This window comes from Melospiza georgiana, chromosome 4 (assembly GCF_028018845.1).
Source record: "Melospiza georgiana isolate bMelGeo1 chromosome 4, bMelGeo1.pri, whole genome shotgun sequence".
Taxonomy (NCBI): Eukaryota; Metazoa; Chordata; class Aves; order Passeriformes; family Passerellidae; genus Melospiza; species Melospiza georgiana.
In genome coordinates, this window is record NC_080433.1 from 18839999 (window position 1) to 18856921 (window position 16923).

At 39.1% G+C, this 16923-nt stretch overlaps 1 protein-coding gene across 4 annotated transcripts in view; it reads right to left on the minus strand.

The window, feature by feature from the left end:
* DGKI (diacylglycerol kinase iota) overlaps nucleotides 1–16923 on the minus strand; it is a 200668-nt gene that overhangs the window by 88686 nt on the left and 95059 nt on the right. Inside the window, exons 7-15 of one of the 4 annotated variants that reach the window (XM_058023130.1) lie at nucleotides 15395–15466; nucleotides 14975–15091; nucleotides 9392–9487; nucleotides 9018–9092; nucleotides 7720–7815; nucleotides 5876–5958; nucleotides 4058–4118; nucleotides 915–1028; nucleotides 253–390 (exon numbers count right to left, since the gene is read on the minus strand). In XM_058023130.1, the coding sequence (XP_057879113.1) occupies nucleotides 253–390; nucleotides 915–1028; nucleotides 4058–4118; nucleotides 5876–5958; nucleotides 7720–7815; nucleotides 9018–9092; nucleotides 9392–9487; nucleotides 14975–15091; nucleotides 15395–15466 (852 nt within the window). The remainder of the gene's footprint in view (nucleotides 1–252; nucleotides 391–914; nucleotides 1029–4057; nucleotides 4119–5875; nucleotides 5959–7719; nucleotides 7816–9017; nucleotides 9093–9391; nucleotides 9488–14974; nucleotides 15092–15394; nucleotides 15467–16923) is intronic. The other 3 variants (XM_058023131.1, XM_058023133.1, XM_058023132.1) reach the window with 3 other exon arrangements.

Genomic DNA, 16923 nt, shown 5'->3' on the forward strand with positions numbered 1-16923 from the left:
CTGATAAAATGCTAGGGATTTTTTTTCACGAATTTAATCTTTGACATAAATGTTCAATGCCAATGCTGTTCAAACAACAAATAAATGCCTTTCACACAACTCTGGAATCACTGACACATGAAAAGAATCAAAGGGAGAGATGCAAATAGAAAATTTAAAAGTTGCAGAACTCCCCACCCATACTGCTTAAAGTGTAACCCAAAGAGGTTCATAAGCATTCTGTGGGTCCCATGGGAAACAGCAGGCTCTAACCTTACGTGCCCCATCCTCCAGCTCATCCTGGGGCAAATCAGGGTTGCGCTCAACCTGGAGATTCCAACGGTCCAGCTGGACAATGGTTCCATCTTCTACGTGGCACAGGATCTTGGACACTGGCTCATCTGTGTAACCCTGACAGCAGAGAGACCAGAGTATCAGCCACAGATGATGAAAACAAATCGAGTTTCCAATTACCTACAGACTTCCCTCCTTTCACACATGCCTGAAACCCTCGATAAATTTTTGATCAAACATTTTAATAAGCGACTATTGAGGTGCAGAATCTAGGGCAGGCAAAGTAAGACCATATGGAGAGGAATTCAAAGAATATCTGCCTTTCCTGGAATAAGCCCAGTGCTGTAGTAAAGGATAAACAAAGGGAAAGTTTAAATTATGCTTCAATTAGAAGCCTGTTTACTGTTCTTTTTACTTGGCCTGAAATACCAGATAGATCTGTGTACACTTTTATTGCAACAACAGCATTAGTAATTCAAAATCCCAGACTGCAAATTGAAGCAAATCATTCTGCCATAGCAAAACAGACCTTGGACACAGCCCTGTCTGCTATTTTAGCCAAAAGGAAATTCCACCCCACAGAACTAAATCTGAGCAGCAAGTTGAGAACCCCACATAAAGGTACCCCAGCCAGTCCTTACCCCACCCCAGTTGAGGGTGCGGGCAAGGTCGTTCCCAGTGCCAAGTGGAAGGACAGCCACAGGAGGTGGGGGGCTGAGTTGCAGCTCATCGAGGATGGACAGGATCCAGCCCACCTATAAAAAGGAAAATCAGGAGAACCTTTAGGAATTGTATAGGAAAAAGACATATTTTGATCATACAATATTCTTTTTTACAGAGAAGATCAAGTAAAGGAAATCTAAAAATGAATGAAGAATAATATGGACAATTCAAGGTAATTTTTTTTAATTACCATTGTGTCAAAAGAAACTCAACCTTTGACAAACAGCTATGAAAGAAAATGAGAGACGCATTAAAACAGCATGGCATCTCAGAACTTGTCCTGCCAAGCATGAACTTGCTCACAAGTCTCCCTCTCCCATACAAGAGACCTTAGTCCTGAATTATTTCAATCAGTACAAGGAATTATATATATATATATATATATATATATATATATAATATATACAGATATACACACACACACATATCTAATAAGAGAATAAAAGACTAGACTAAAAGGCAGACTACAGCTCAGGGTTGGAGGCTTTGAATTGGAACAGTGAATCTGTTTCTTTTGTATCCTAAGCTATTAGTTATTTCAGAGAGCTATTTCTTCTATCTTTCTTCTGGACTACATAAAGCTTTCAAATAGAAATCTAGCCAGAAGGAACAAATTACTGTAAATTATTTTGCTCTCATTAAATGGTAATTTTCAAACGGGACAAAGAATTTTTGCTAAAGATGTTATCAAAATTTGATGACTGAAATTCTTGTTGCAAAAGCAAAGGACTCTTCCTTAAACTACTTGTCACTTTTTTTTTTAAAGTGAAGAACCTGTGCTGTATTTTTAGATAAAGAATTAATAAAAAATAACATAAGATTTTTTTTCCTGTTGCCCATTTTCAAAGATTCAGTTTCTACTGCAAATGTGAACTTTTAAATATGACAGAAAACCTAAATTCTTACTATAGCTGGATTGAATTTTCTCGCCCCAAATAATATTACTGTGATTTCAAAGATGTTCTCAACCCAAACCAGGGTAGCTTCACAAAAGGCATCCAGCATAGCCATCAGGAAAAATAGCTGGAGTTTTTGAAGGACTGCAGAGGAGGTGGCCTGATAAATACAGAAACCACCATGCTATTTAGTATTCTAGGGTGTTTCTTTCTCCAAGTCTCTTCAAAATAAATTTAATTTTGCACAAATGGCATTTATCAGACAGCTATTTATCATAACCAATCATCCAATTATTAAAGCATTCATGTGGGATGTGATCCCCTACTTGAGTTCATTGTCTGACAACAGCCATCTCAAGTACTTACAGCTCTCATGACCTTGGATGTCACCAAAAATACTGAGGTCTTTATAGGGCTTTTCAGAGGTAAGTAATCCTCTCTCTTTCAAAATACCTATACTTCTGCACTGATAACAGGAGACAGAATAACAAGTCAAGATAACATCAGTAGGGCTAGGACTTCTTAAAGAAGTTGGTTGTTGTCATTGCCACTGACTTAATCCACACATCTGTGCTTCAGCCTCCCACTGCTACAGGTAAGATCAAAATACCCACCACTTTGGTAAATGCTTTTAACTGACGAACAAATTTCCATTTATAAGGACAACATTGCTATTTAACTTGAGGTCACTTCTAAACCTTGTACATTACTTGCACAATACGGGATGACACATAACTATCATTGCCCTGTAAACAGAAAGCTCCTGACTGCTTTGAAAGCAAAGCTTTCCACTTCTGCCCTGAAGTGACAATGGAAAAGTTACTATAAAGTTCTGATTCACCTCAATAATGAGAGGTAACATCTGGTCTCATTGCATATTCATTAAGTCCATTTGAGCCAGATTTTTCATTTCTAGATGTAATGGCTTTGGGAATAACTAGATATTAATTTATTTCAAACTGAGCAGCAGCAGAGGTAACAGTGGAGCAGTGCTCATACTAATGAGAAGGTGCTGCCATCTCTCGCACAGTTCAGCAAAGGGAAATAGGTTGGTCTGATTTAATGTAGCTGAATTCTTTTCTCTTTTAATATCTTAATGATAATCTTTTTTCCCCTTTCCTCAGATGGGAAAGAAAACAGATGGAAATAGTTTTTCTTAGCTGATGCCTCCGGCTAAAGGACTGCCTTTCATGTTTAAAGGAAAAGTTCATCATTCCATAACAGTCATGTCTTGCTTTCCCATGTACCAGCAAGGCAGTGGTCTTATCTTATCACGGATTTTTTCTTCATTCTTGCAGGGGACACATTGATATTAAGATCCCTACCCCTGGGGTTTTAAAAGAACCCACAAAAGCTGGAAAAAATCCCCCAGAAGTTCAAGCTAAGGTGAACTAAAAGAGGGGATTCAGCTCTCTACAAAATAAACCAACCAGGTCTCCATGCCCTAAACATCTACATAGAAATGTTCTGTCCAATCACTGATCTTGTAAGTAGTAATGCATTTTCCTTATCATTCTTACTGCTAAAATTGCCATCAAATGCATGTTGAGGAACTGAGCCCCTAGAGATTAAAGGTCAGTTTTTCAACTGCATTAGCATTCAGTGTCACAGACTGAGATTTAAAATATTTTGAAGTACTGGAAAGAGAATGCAGTTATAATAACTCCATTACCACTCATGACCTTCAGACCATGAGCTGCAGAGTTTTTCTCCAAATGAAGGTGCACAAATCCTTTCAAGACCTGACCCCATTCACTTATCCAGGAACACAGAAATTGTGTTGTTAAGAAAAGTACTGAACCTGGATCTGCCAGGGTCTAGCAGGAAGGAGCAAAAATTAAGATATAATGGCTCCCAGACACTAAGTTAACCCTCAGATGTAGTGTATATAATGAGAGGAGGCCAGCAGAGTTAGTTTTTATTCCTTTTAAGCTGTACAAAATCTTTATGCATAAAGGAGAGAGAGCTTTGGACATGAGAACCTGGCCTCATATCTTCACAGGCCAGAGCACACAGAAAATTGCAAAACAAATATTAGATTTCACAAGTGTAAGATATGCTGTCTCTCGGTGCCTCTGCAGGAGGGTGAGGTGGAAATCCCACCACTGTGAGGAGTTTAATCACTTGGCCAAAGAGCATGGCACTGCCAGGCCCCTGCCGCCTACCGTCCCATCCCCGCCACACGCCAGGATCCGCAGGTTCGGCACTTTTCTGTACAGCTCCAGCCTGCCCAGGGAGAAAAAGGGAGGAAAAAGGAGAAAAACATAAGAACAGCAATGCAGACATTTTTAATGCATTTTGCTGAGTGACAGTGTAACCACCACTTACTGCATTTTCAAATATTCACTACTAAGAATATGAGTAGAGGTGGAAATGTGAAACCACCAGGATGTGAAATGAGGCCTTCCTCCATGTCAGGCAGCACCTCCTGACAAGTGTTTGATCAGTTTAGCATCTTCCCAGATTTTTATATTCCCTCTAGGGAGGTCAAAATCTTTCATTTTTCTCTTACCCTAAAGTAAACAAATTTAAACATTGAGGTTTTAAAACAACATTTAATGTTCTTCATCATGACTTGTTGAGCTACCGTTTCTGAGTCTTGTATAATGTGACAGCTTCTTCAACTAGTGACTGTATTTTAACACCACAGAAGGCAAGAATATGTAATAGAGTTCTTTCTCTGGATATGTGATCTAAATATCAACAAGAGAGACCAAAAAAAGCACCTGGTGAAGTCCTGCTCCTTCAGTTGCACCATTCAGAAAGCCATAATGAAATATTTTCTAATGAAGGTGGGGACATTCACATGTAGAGAGCTGAGTGACCAAAGGACTAACCCTCCTTTTCCCCATTATACAGCTCTGAAAAATGTATGTCTTACTTAAAGCTTCTAAACATTACAAGAGAACAGCAGTGCAAGTACTTCTGCAGGAAAATAAAAAGCTTGGGTGCCTTGAATAGGAAACATTTGGACTGCTCTTCTAAATATTTGATTTTACATTATTACTGTAAAATATTTATAGTAAAAATATTTACAAAAACATATAAAACATATTTACAAAATGTGAAAGTAGTTCTGAATAGATGGTTAAGAAAAGTCAGTATCCCCACGTCAAGTACCACAGAAGGATGGTTTCTCATCCCTTGGCAGCAAAAATCAGCCCTTTAAAGAGAAGTACTCTCTCCCTTGGAAGAGGTTTGCACTTGAATTATTGTCTGGCTAAGCTGAGTTATTTACTCAGTGAGCAGGGACAGTTGCACAGCGCTGTGGCAGAAGAAAAGTACTGAACTGGAGGCAGCCTCACCCCACTGGAATGCTCATTCACTAGGGAATAGTCAGGCATTGGGATCCTCAGTGAGCCTTGGAGCCATCTGGACCTGCCTCTGTCTGGAGATGGAGGCAGCTCCTGACCTATTCTCACAAAACCCCCCACTGCAGCCTTTACCCTGTGGCATTCACATTTTCTGGAAAAATCCCTTCACCCAGGCTTTTTCTCCTGGGAAGCTTAGAAGCCTCAGAGAAAAGGAAAACAATTCTTATCTAATTTGCTTCTCCTATGTTTTGCTCATGTGGCATGTGTTTGGAGATTGTTTATCCAACAGGTGATTGTTTCATTGGTTTCATCTGTGGGCTGCTTTCACTCATTGGCCAATCAGTGTCAAGCTGTGGTGGGACTCTCTCCAGAGTCACAAGTTTTCATTATCTTGTTAGCCTTCTGTAAGTATCCTTTCTGTATTCTTTAGTGTAGTTTAGTATTGTATTCTTTAATATAATATAGTATCAAAATAATAAATTAGCCTTCTGAGAACTTGGAGCATTCCTTCCTTCATCGGGGCACCCCACAAATAGAATATTCTCCTTGCTACCAAAACCTGGATGTGTAAACCTCACATAGTCACTAATCCAGCCAAGCTGGATCTTTTCCTGTTTTCCTGACCAGATCAGAAATAGGGTGCACAGCAATGAAGGCTTCAGTACTTACGCATCTCTCGGCCCTTCCTGAGAGAGATCAAAGACCTGGCGTGGATTCAAATACCACATAAACATTTGGAGAACCTTGGTGCCCTGGCAAGAGAGAAAAATCAAAGGATGGGAAGTTATGAGCAGTTTAATGATTATTGGAAACAATAGTGTGCATTATTAACTGCTTTTCTTTTTTTCTGTGCTTTATAAAACCAACATAAAACAAGAAGACAAACTAAAAAGTGGCATAGCAAATGACTGCTCTGTAGGATAGCAATCCAGGACAAGGTGCACATGCAGGCATATAGACCAATTCCAACAACACAGATCACTAATGGTCCATAAGAACAGGCAGTTGGGGTCAGACCAAAGGTTCATCTCCCACAGCAACCTGTTCTCCTGCTTCTCACCACCTGCAACAAGAAGAAACCTCTGTTATCCCACCTCACCCTCAGCTATCCATGACAGCAAGAAGTTGAACAGGATTGCAGCCAAAATCCCCATCACATTGAACAGTGTGCTGCCCAATGTCCAAGCAATGACAGTGGCCTCCACCATCACCATGATGATCAGTCATCATTGTAACCTCTTCCATCTAATGAAGCAGGAGTCAAGGACTTTGAGGGGTACAGCTGCCCCAATGGTCCCTCACTCTATGCAGTGTGGCCAGCCCACAACCTAATGGTATAATTTCTGTTTTCTCAAACTCTGAGGTTTATATTCCCACTCAAATCCCTTCCTTCACGTTCTGCCCAGACACAAAGTGACAGGATTTCTAACTAGTAGCAGGGAGCTAAGAACTCTATGGGCTGAGCTTGCGCTCTAATTCAAGAACGCCTTTCAGACATGGCCTGAGGGTTCACATCAGGAATTTTCCATAGCTCTCCCTTCCTAAGGATGGCTCTTCTGCCTGACACCTTCCCTGAAGTGAAGAACCAAGAATAGCAGTCATAGTACCTAGGAAAAGGTATAAGAACAGAGAAAATAATGGGATGTTTGCCATAGATATTCTTCCAGTCTCAGCTGTGTGCAGTTCATAGAACTCTTGAACCAGAGGGAGGTACAGGACTTCACGGTTTTTGACTTCCAAATATCTCCTTCAGCCTATGTTTAGCATCCACAACATCCTGATGCAAGGAGTTTTTCACTGAACTACAGACTGTGAAAAGAAGCATCTTTTTTCTTTTGTTTTGAATTTGATATCCTCTCTAATTCTAACAGAGGAGAAAATGAGCAGTGCCTATACTCCATGCTCTATAGGCCTCTGTTGTATCTTACACCATTCTTTCCTATTACAAGGCCCTGTTTATTGAAAGGCACTCCAATTCTTAGATATTCAAAAAGTGGCAGAACCAGGGCAATATTCACTTTGGTAAGTATTCATTCCAAGAATCCTAAGGAAGAAGTCTGCTGCATTGAAGTCACTGCAACATGGTCTCTGTGATACAGTCCAAGACCACTAATGATTTTTCTTAGATGTTGTAGGAATATGTCATTTCACATTCAGTAATTTTAACAAGCCTTTCCTAGCAAAGCTAAACCATTTTTTGGATAAAGTCTAAAAGCTTCACTGGAAACCTAAATTCTCTGTGAAAAGATGAAATCTGAAAAAATTCCAAAGCATCATTTTAGATTCCTTTCAAGAACCTGAAGACAGGAGTACAGCCACTCAAAAACTCAAATCCATTCCAGTCATCCAACTCTACTGAAGCAGAAAGGCCATCCCACAGCAAGGACCTCTTCTGAGGAAGGTCTTCAGGCTTCTTCAGGCAGAGAGTCCTTTCTATCTGACTGGCCAAGAAATAGTGTCATTTGCAAAAACCCTGCTGTTAAACTTAAACTTCAGACACAGCTTAATCTTACCTGATTCCCTCCACTTTTTGGATTGACAAAAACCAGCAGTGGCTTCATGAGCGGAGAGGAGATAGGCTTTATCACAAAAGGCCGGCCTTTGTTATCCTGAGAAACAGAAGCAAGAAACAGCTTCAGTACAAGGGATGTAACATTCTTTGGCAAAGCACACAGAGAAGATCCAACCTAGCTCTGGCCAAACTACCTCAGGTACTGGAAATAGTACAGCCATGTCAATGTGGTGCCCAGTTAGAGCAATTTATCCAGCTGAGACAACAGAATAAAATAAGAGGGGGAAAATATAATTTCAGGGTAGCTTACAACTATTTCAAAATCCTTTTGAGATTATTTCTGACCCTATTCCCCACAATTATTCACACAACACTAGTAATGTGTCAGAGACAGTGTTATTTCTAATACAGTTTTTCCAAAAGAAAATAGAATAAGTTAACTTTTTCCATTAATTCCATATAACAGACAAGTTGCATAAGCACTTATTTGCAGACAAACTGCTCTCAAATTCTTGGCCTTGTTGCCTTCCCACCTTTGAACATGTGTCACAGATCCAACATGACATATCCTTGGGAAAAATATTTACCTCCCTACTCCCTAGCCCCTGCAGGACACCCCAGAGCCCAGTAATGAGGGCACTGTCCTGGGCTTTCACAGGCACAGAATCCAGTTTCTGGTCTGCAATTCTCCCACCATGCAAAAAAGGACTTGAACAAAAGTGCCCTCGCTATGCAGGGGTGAGTCTCCCTCCACCTCTCTCATGGCTGCTTGTCTATATAATTAATCCACTAGGAAGGATATGGAAGCAAGGTCTTCTATAGACACATGGTAAATAAACCAATAGATCAATAAACTGCTTTCTCTCTGCGGTCCAATTTTAATACAAGATCCCCTGAAGAAGACATCCTAAAACGGATCACATCCGGGCCACAGCCTTGCACCAGCGCACTCACCATGGGTTTCACAACCCCAGTTTCACTCCCCTGTTCTGCTTAGTGGAAAAAAAGGGTGCGAGCTGAGTCTCTTACATCCCCAGGGAACACTCTTTCTTTAGGGCGCTAGTCCTTCTGGAGTATGGTACATTTGTTTCCCCGAAAAAATCAACTCAGAAAATAAAATTTTTCATATGAGTTTTACCTCTTCTAACAACAAATTCAATATCATGGAATTTCCCAAGGGAAAAATACATTAAACATTCCAGTGGGAAAAAAAGGAAAAAAAAAGCCTAAAAACTTTTAAGTCTGTGTTTAGACATTTAAACAAAAGGACCATGATATCCAAAGCACTTGAATACCTACATCATTTCCTCTTTTGCTGGCTTTTCTTTTAAAGGACGTTCTCTTCTTTCGCCTTGTTGAAGTCTTTAAGGAGTTCTACATCAAAAGAAAAAAGAATACATGAAAAGCAAAACAAAATTTAGAAGACAGGGCCAGACAGAGCCCCTTTACGAAGCTCTTCCATGCATCCACTTGGAGAATGATAAGAGTATCTGGCACATGCTCGAGATTTAAATTACATGCGCTGCATGCGTTACACTTCCACACCACCGTTTATGGAGAAAGCCACACACGGAGACCAGACTGGTGCTGTGGAACTGGAAACTTTCCCACGCTGTGAGGGGGGAAAAAAGATCAGATGCTCCCATAGACTCACATAACACCACATGTTGTACCTGCCAACCCTCCCAAAAGGGGTAGGAGACGCCCATTTCCCCTTCGGGGCTCCAGTCTCCTGCCCAATCAGGCTCGTCTCCTGGTATGGAGACCACCTGCATAAAGATGTAATAAAAAAACATGATAAATAAGGTATTTTTCATGTTTTTTTGTTTGCTTTTTTTTTTTTTTAAGGAAAGAAAACAACAAGTTTTAGCTCTGGCAACCATTATGACTCAACATAACATAGGCCACCATGGCATATGATGCTGGCACTGCAGAGTCAGTTCCAGCCTATCAAGAAACTTGTGCAATCATCTGCTAAGGAACAAACTGAATTGCTGATTTTTAAGGATTTAAGTAGAGAAGGTGTTTGTCAGCTGATTTTTTGTTGTGCTTTTAAAACTTAATACCACTTAACTACGTAGGAAAAAAATGTACAAGTGCTTGTATTTGTGCAGAACCTATGAAAATAGAACTTATGTTAAGGCTCTTCTCCAGTCAGATGACAGTCTGCTCAGTGACACAGAGCAAAAAGGTGTTCTGGTGTGATAAGAAGAGTAAAAAGGGGAATTTCATAATACTTTTTTCTTTATTTTAATTCACTAATTGAAGTTATACCTGCAGGAAATCCTAGCTATTTCCATAATTGAAATTTTGTCTTATGGGAAATACTCCAAATACTTATACAGTATTTCAACTTCTAGTCTAACCATCACCAGGAAACAAAGTAGCATGAGGAATTAGAAGAAAGCGCATTGATTTTTTTTTTCCTGGTTATAAGAAGGAAAGCAAGATTCACTCATCTCATCTGAAAGTTCTTTTCTGTCCTGACCTTGATCAGATGTGTTCCACTAAACAAGCAGAGATCATGAAATCTGTAAAAAGTGATGTTTATTCTTAATCCTGCTTGCTATCTAACATCAACAAGAATAGCTAAGTTTTTCTTAATACTCATCAATCACTTCCAAAATTTCAAGACTTGGGTATGACACACCAGATGCACAAGTTAATGTTTCCACATCCCTGAGAAGAAAAACTAACAGCTATCTAACTGAAATACCTAAAGGCATTGCCTTCTATCACATGGACCAAGAGAAGCCTGCCACAGAGCACAAGGTCCCAACTTCTCCGCATTTCTGAAGAAGGAAATAGTCATGCTTATTGCTTACTGAAAATAGTGAAGACAAGACAGCTCTGTAGAGCAATACCAGGAATCTGCCCTTTTAGCTCATATTTTGAGAAACCACCTAAAGAAGCGTTCATAAGTTCATAATCTTCCCCGTGCTGATACAAAGTGATCTTGAAAGCATGATAAACCATACAGACTGCACTGACTACCAAGTGCATCAGCAATCCCATCTGCATGGTCTTGTGCTGGCCTGCCTCAGTAGTCACACTGACTGCAGACAAAAGCCTTGATGTCAACAGAAAGTTTGGGGGCATTACATTCACAGCTGCCTCCCATGGGGGCCTTAGCCCAGTTCCTCAGGCATTCTCTGAAGGATTCTCCTTGGATTTGGGCAAAACACAGGTCAGAGAGGAGATCTAATCTATCCACACTCTTGTTACCAATGTTCTGAAAGCTCACACGCATATCAAGGGTAAAGATGGCTCAGTAAAACCCCAATAATTATAAAAGAATAATTTAAAGAATGAATAAATGTAGTTGTCATTAAATCCCACTATAATGAGGATTATATTCCCACAGTGGAGTGGGAAAAGGCATTCAACTATATTAAAGAAACAGTTTAAGGCTAAGTCTCCATTCATGGTTATAACCATTTTAATTTCCATACTAAATAGGCACTAAATGCTGCATCTCTACAATGTTATTTTACCTATTTTTTAAATTTTTTTTTAAATATGCCTACACCTAAAGTGTCAACAGAACCTAAAGCTTTGCTGCAGAAATTGCAACCTCATGTCCGTAGCAGATGAACTGCAAAAAGCTGCTTAGACATACACAGGAGTTTTTTGCAAACATGCAGCAGAGTAACAGCCAAAGAGAATCAGCAGTTTTTGCACACTGAAGTGAAGAAATGGATACATAAGATCTTGTTCACAGAACAAGGTAATGAGTGTTTTGTAAACAAACAATGTTATTTAGCAAGGTACCTGATAGCAAAGCATACCTTTAAATGGGCACAATAAGTAAATCCTAACTTCCCTCTAGAGAGGAAACCTCTCCTTTGTGGATGTCAGTTTGTCCATCTTCAAAAAGAGATTTCTCATGTTATTGAATGGTCAGTATAGCTCTCAGAAAGCTGAGGTAGATGAACAGAGTAATTGGAGTCCTTCTTGTAAAGTTTTGGATGGTGTGAGGGCCACGGCCTACCTCAGATAAACCAAATGAAACCTTTCAACCTTTTTCCTTACAACATTTCATCCTCAGTTTTCAAAGGCTTTTAGCACACTGATTTTCAAATTACTTTAATAATGAACAATCTCTGGGAAGGTCAATCTTGACCATCTTCTGGTTGTTCACAAACCACTGTCAGACAAGCCAGCTGCACTCAGCAATTGAGGAACTCTAGAAATAAGCCCAGGAATGTAATTGTTCACCAGAACTAGTTCACAGTCCTCAAAGGAGGAGAAGAAAACACCAATTGACTCACCTTGAACAGAAAAACCTTGGAATTTTACAGTTACTGCCTTTGTCTTCCCAAACAGAAGACAGACTAAATCAGTAAATCCACCAGTCAGATCCTCCTTGTCATCTACTTTTCTCCCACAACACAGGCATATAGCAAGTCCAGTGCCAGAGCTAACACCACTTTGGCTACCAAACATCACCTATAATAAAATACCACCAGTCAACAAGGGTGACCTGCTTCACAAACTAGGAGGTGGAATTGTTTGGAAACCCAGGAAAGCAGAGCTGGTAACAAAGCACTGCTAACAATACAGAAATACTGGAAATCAGTAGAAAAGTTACAGAAGTGGCTCACATTACAGATAACATGGAAGAGGTATATTGGAGTTTTCCATTCATGTAAGGGCATCACTACACACAGGGCTACCACCAATTCCAAAACTTTGAACCATTCTGAATATTCTTCATCTTTAAATCAGTTGCTTATAAGAAGCAAAAGCTCCCCATTTAGACCATAAATGTCAGTATAAATTTGTTTTTAATCAATTACACCATGATGCTTCACTAGCCCAACATTGTTGGTAATGAGACACAGAGTGTGGCCTTTGTGCAAGCCTAATATTTGAAAGGTGGTGACCCATGTTGTACAAAATAAGCATGGAAAACCATTTTTCTGGCAGTCAAAAAATAAAAAATTGTAAAACAGGGCAAGGTTTTGCTGCAAAATGCCATCTTATTTACTTCAAGGAAAGCACAAACAAACAGGATGCAGGCACCACTAAAAATCAATTTTATATGAGCGGGGAGTTCAGTTCTGGAGTTGTCTGTGACCAATGTAAGTAGTTAATTAGAGCTGAGGAAATATTTTATACCCAAAAAGCTTCTATCCATATTTATTCTGACTGTTAAATATGTGAAAAACACATTGTTGATTACACATTCATTTTTTTTTAATGTGAAATTACAACAATTTGTAAATATTTTGTCTGTACTCTCCGGATGAAGTGATGTGAATATTTCAAAGTGTTTACCAAACATTTCTATAAGGTGAAGAGAGTCATAATACATAGAAGTAGAGCTGGCCAGAAACAGCAGGAGAGAAAAAATATTTCCTAAGAAAACAATAAATAAGAAAGCAAGGCTTCTGCCAAAAAATCTGAAAACACATCCAAAAGATGCATCACTATTTTCTAAAGTAATAAGGATTCATTTCCCATAACTCCAATGGGTGCTATTAGGAAGCTTAATGGAAATGCACCCATTGTCTGTGTTAAATAAATTTCTGATCTATTTAATGCTCCAGCTACTCAAGATAACGTTTGCATGCTACTGACCATGAATTTCAAGGACTAGAGATGTGATTGCAAGTTAATAATCAAGTACTTTCTCTGTGCTCATGACTCAGGCACACAAAGCTAAGAGTTACTTTCTTTTGGCTTAACATTTTAAGCCCTTATTTATTTAAAAGATATTTTTTCCATAAATTATAATTGCCTAAATTAGATTCATTTTTTAATTTGAATAAAAAATGGACAAGCAAGCAAATTCTCTACAAATATTGTAAGGAAGATATACCCTGCTTTGGGCAAAAGCCGAATCAAAAGAAAATTACATGTCAGGGTTTGTTGGGGTTTTTTGTTTTGGTTTTTTTTTACCCCTTTTTTACTAAAAATTAACTAAAATAAAAATTAAAAGAATTGAAGAAACGCTTCATTTTCTAAGGTCAAAGACGGATACATCTATCAAATACCACACAGTTGTTGAAAATTAGCCAAGGATATTAAGTCTCTGCCAAGGACTCAAACATTCCCCAACAAAAGAGAAAAAAGTATTTCTCCAGAGGAGATGGAGAAAGAAGAGTGTGGGGAAAATCTACAAATGGCAAAAAAGCCTTTTCTTCCCAGAGTGGAGGTGGCTAGGAATATTGCTATGCTCTCTCTTGATCTAAAGGAGAAACAGAGGCCTCTTTGGTTGACTTTTTGGTAACTCTATCCATGTATTTCTTCTGCTCCTTGCCTTTAACAACCAGGCTTTCTACCCATGCTCAAATCTGTCACATCCCTAAACTGGAACTAAAGGCAGTGTCACAATTTAGGCCTTTTTCTGGTTTCATGGACTACTTTTGTCTTAATGCCTTGGCTACAGCCTGCACTTCTTAGCTTCTTCTTGACAGCCAGGAGGCAGAATCAAAAAGCCCAGGTCACTTCCCAAGGATGGATTGAAATAAAGAATATTATCCTGAAATAAAAAATTTAACCAGTATTTTTTTACTCCCTCATATGTTCAGTGCTTGTTTCTTTCAGCTCAACTTGGAGTAAAAACAAACTTTCAAAGAAAAAATTATTCTTGCATGATGTGAACCCCTTTTAATTTCTGGCCAGCTCTCTTTTGGATATGTTTTTTCCCTGTTGTGTTCAGTGAATTACCCTCTCCAAGACCTACCACATCAATCACAAAAGCTTTGAAGTCCAATGCCTGTTATGTGCAACAATAAGCGTGTGGGTTTGTTTACAGCTGAATGTGCAAGCCCTGGTGCAAGACCTGATTCTTTACATGTCCATTAAAGGCAAATTCAGAAAGATGCAAGTCCAGACACAGCCAATTCCTACTGCAGTTCAAGTGGATGTTTGTGAAGTTTTTCCCTGTATTTGCTCAGCTCTATTTAATGAAACATGCTTGACTGCCTACCACACAGGGGATGTCTTGCAGTATGCTTGCTGAACTCACAGTTACAGGAACAACTCTGAGCTGAATCAGCTCAGAGCAAGTCATGTTTGTTGCTAATCATCCCAAACAGGGAAATTCACTGAAGGACTTGATGGAGGGGAAGGAGGATACAGGTTCATAACCACCATGGATGTATGCTGGGTTTCAGGGAGAGAGGCAGGGTTGAACAAGCATGCCTTGGTGAAGGAGGACCAAGCAGAGAAGCCAGGCTGGCCCTGCACAGCCAGACAGGCCCTGCACAGCCAGACAGCTTCAGAAACAGACATCAGCATGCAGTTACCTGAGGTTTCTTCACCTTAATGATCCAGGTGGGAGGCACAATGACAGCAGCATGAGCCCCCAGGGAACATGGCTCCTCAATGTGATGTAGCATGAAACAGGTGACTTTGTTATGAAACTGGAAGAGAGGGAAAGAGTAGAGTCAAGAAAGACAAAGGGGAAGCATGGAGAAGAAGAAGAGGGTGTTGGTACAAAAACTGGAGCAATATTCCCAACTCCATCATCTTCAAGTCATTCAATATATGGAGATTTAGGACATGTAACTAAAGATTATGTTCATAAGCCATGTCTTCTTAGGAAAAAAAATAAAAAGACATAAACAAAAACAAACTAAGACAAACAAATGCACTAAACCAACAAACAAAAACCCCCCACAATCACTCCTAGTCAAACCCAGTCTCCTGAAGTATTTTCCACTTACCGCCAGCTTGCACCAGGAACAACTGATGGCCACAATCTCTTTACTATGGAAGGAGAATTTCTGCTGAAAGCCCTAGAATAACCAGGGGGGAAAAAACCATTAAACTCCTCTTGACTATAAGAAAATATATATCTCTAACTCTAGCCAGGTGACTGTGCTAGGCAAGCAGATTTTTGGGGGATAAAACAATTACAGGAGGTAACAGAGAAGGTTCCTCCACTGGGGAATATTCACAAAATAATTCTAAAAGGATTTCTGCAAAACTTTTCACTTTTACTTAAACTTTTTTTGCAGATAAAAACAATGGAAGAAATAGAGAAGAATTTTCTATTTTAATTTTTAATGGATTTCTACAGACTTGCAAGTTTCAGATTTTCTGTTGAACAAAGTGTCCTGTCATTGCAGCCTTGTTTGTTCTAAATATAAACAAGAATTTGAATTTTCCTTTTTTATTACAGAGTAGAATTACCTTTTTTTTATTTTTTTACAACAGAACAAAATTAACTACAACGTCCCTCTGGGAGTGTTCTGACAGGGAAATGAAGTAATTAAGTTTATAATTTTATTGAACTGACTCAGATTAAAGTCTTTCCAGTAAGTTCCAAAAAAAAAAAAAAAAAACATTACGGCTTGATTCAGATCTCACAATTAAAATAAATTATTTCTTTGCATTTTTAAAGCAAAAAAAGCCCACCCCAACCAGAAACTGCAATTTTATTCTCCTAGAGAGGAGCTTCTTTCTACAGAATGCAATATGACTTTGCTGTAAATTCTAAGGTTGGAAAAGACAATTGGGTCATATATATCCTTCTACAGGCAACAAACAATCAGATACAGTCTCTAATTTTGAGCTGAGTTAGGTTATTTTAGTCAAGAAAAAAATTTATTTGGGTTGATGTCTGGAGAGATGGAAAGTCCACAATTTCAGTGAAGAGTTTGTCAGTTGTCTTTACTGCTTAGATTTTAGATTTGCAGTTGGTTGGATCCTTTATTCATGGCCTTCCATCAATCCCCTCTCTATCTCTGTAAGTAGCCCATCACCACCCAGAATTTTCTAATTCCATCTGTCTACCAAGTGATGAATCTGTAAACCAATTTTCTTTTCAACAATCTGAGTAATACCTAAATCTCCTACATGCTGGAAAATGCCCAAGACCTAATGCAAAAAAAAGTTATAAACTGATTTAGTAACATCAAACAGGTCATTGCCTCACTGCTTCTGTTATTAAAGCCCTTCTTCCCCCTGCAGGACAAATGAGCCTACTAGTGCTCAGTGAAATAAAAAGCTCAAGCACATCAAGAAGGAGAATTAAATAAACAAAAAAAACCCAAACAAACAAACAAACAAAACCCCCACAAACAAACAAAAAAAACCCCAAAACAAACAAGCCGTGCAGAGATGCCTTGGTCTAGATTTTTGGGGCTCTGTTTCAATCCTTCCCCTCATGCCTCATGGTTTACATTCAGAGAAATTCAAATAGTAGAATTTTCATAATGATGGTGATTTGGCATATTCAGGTTTAGCAATG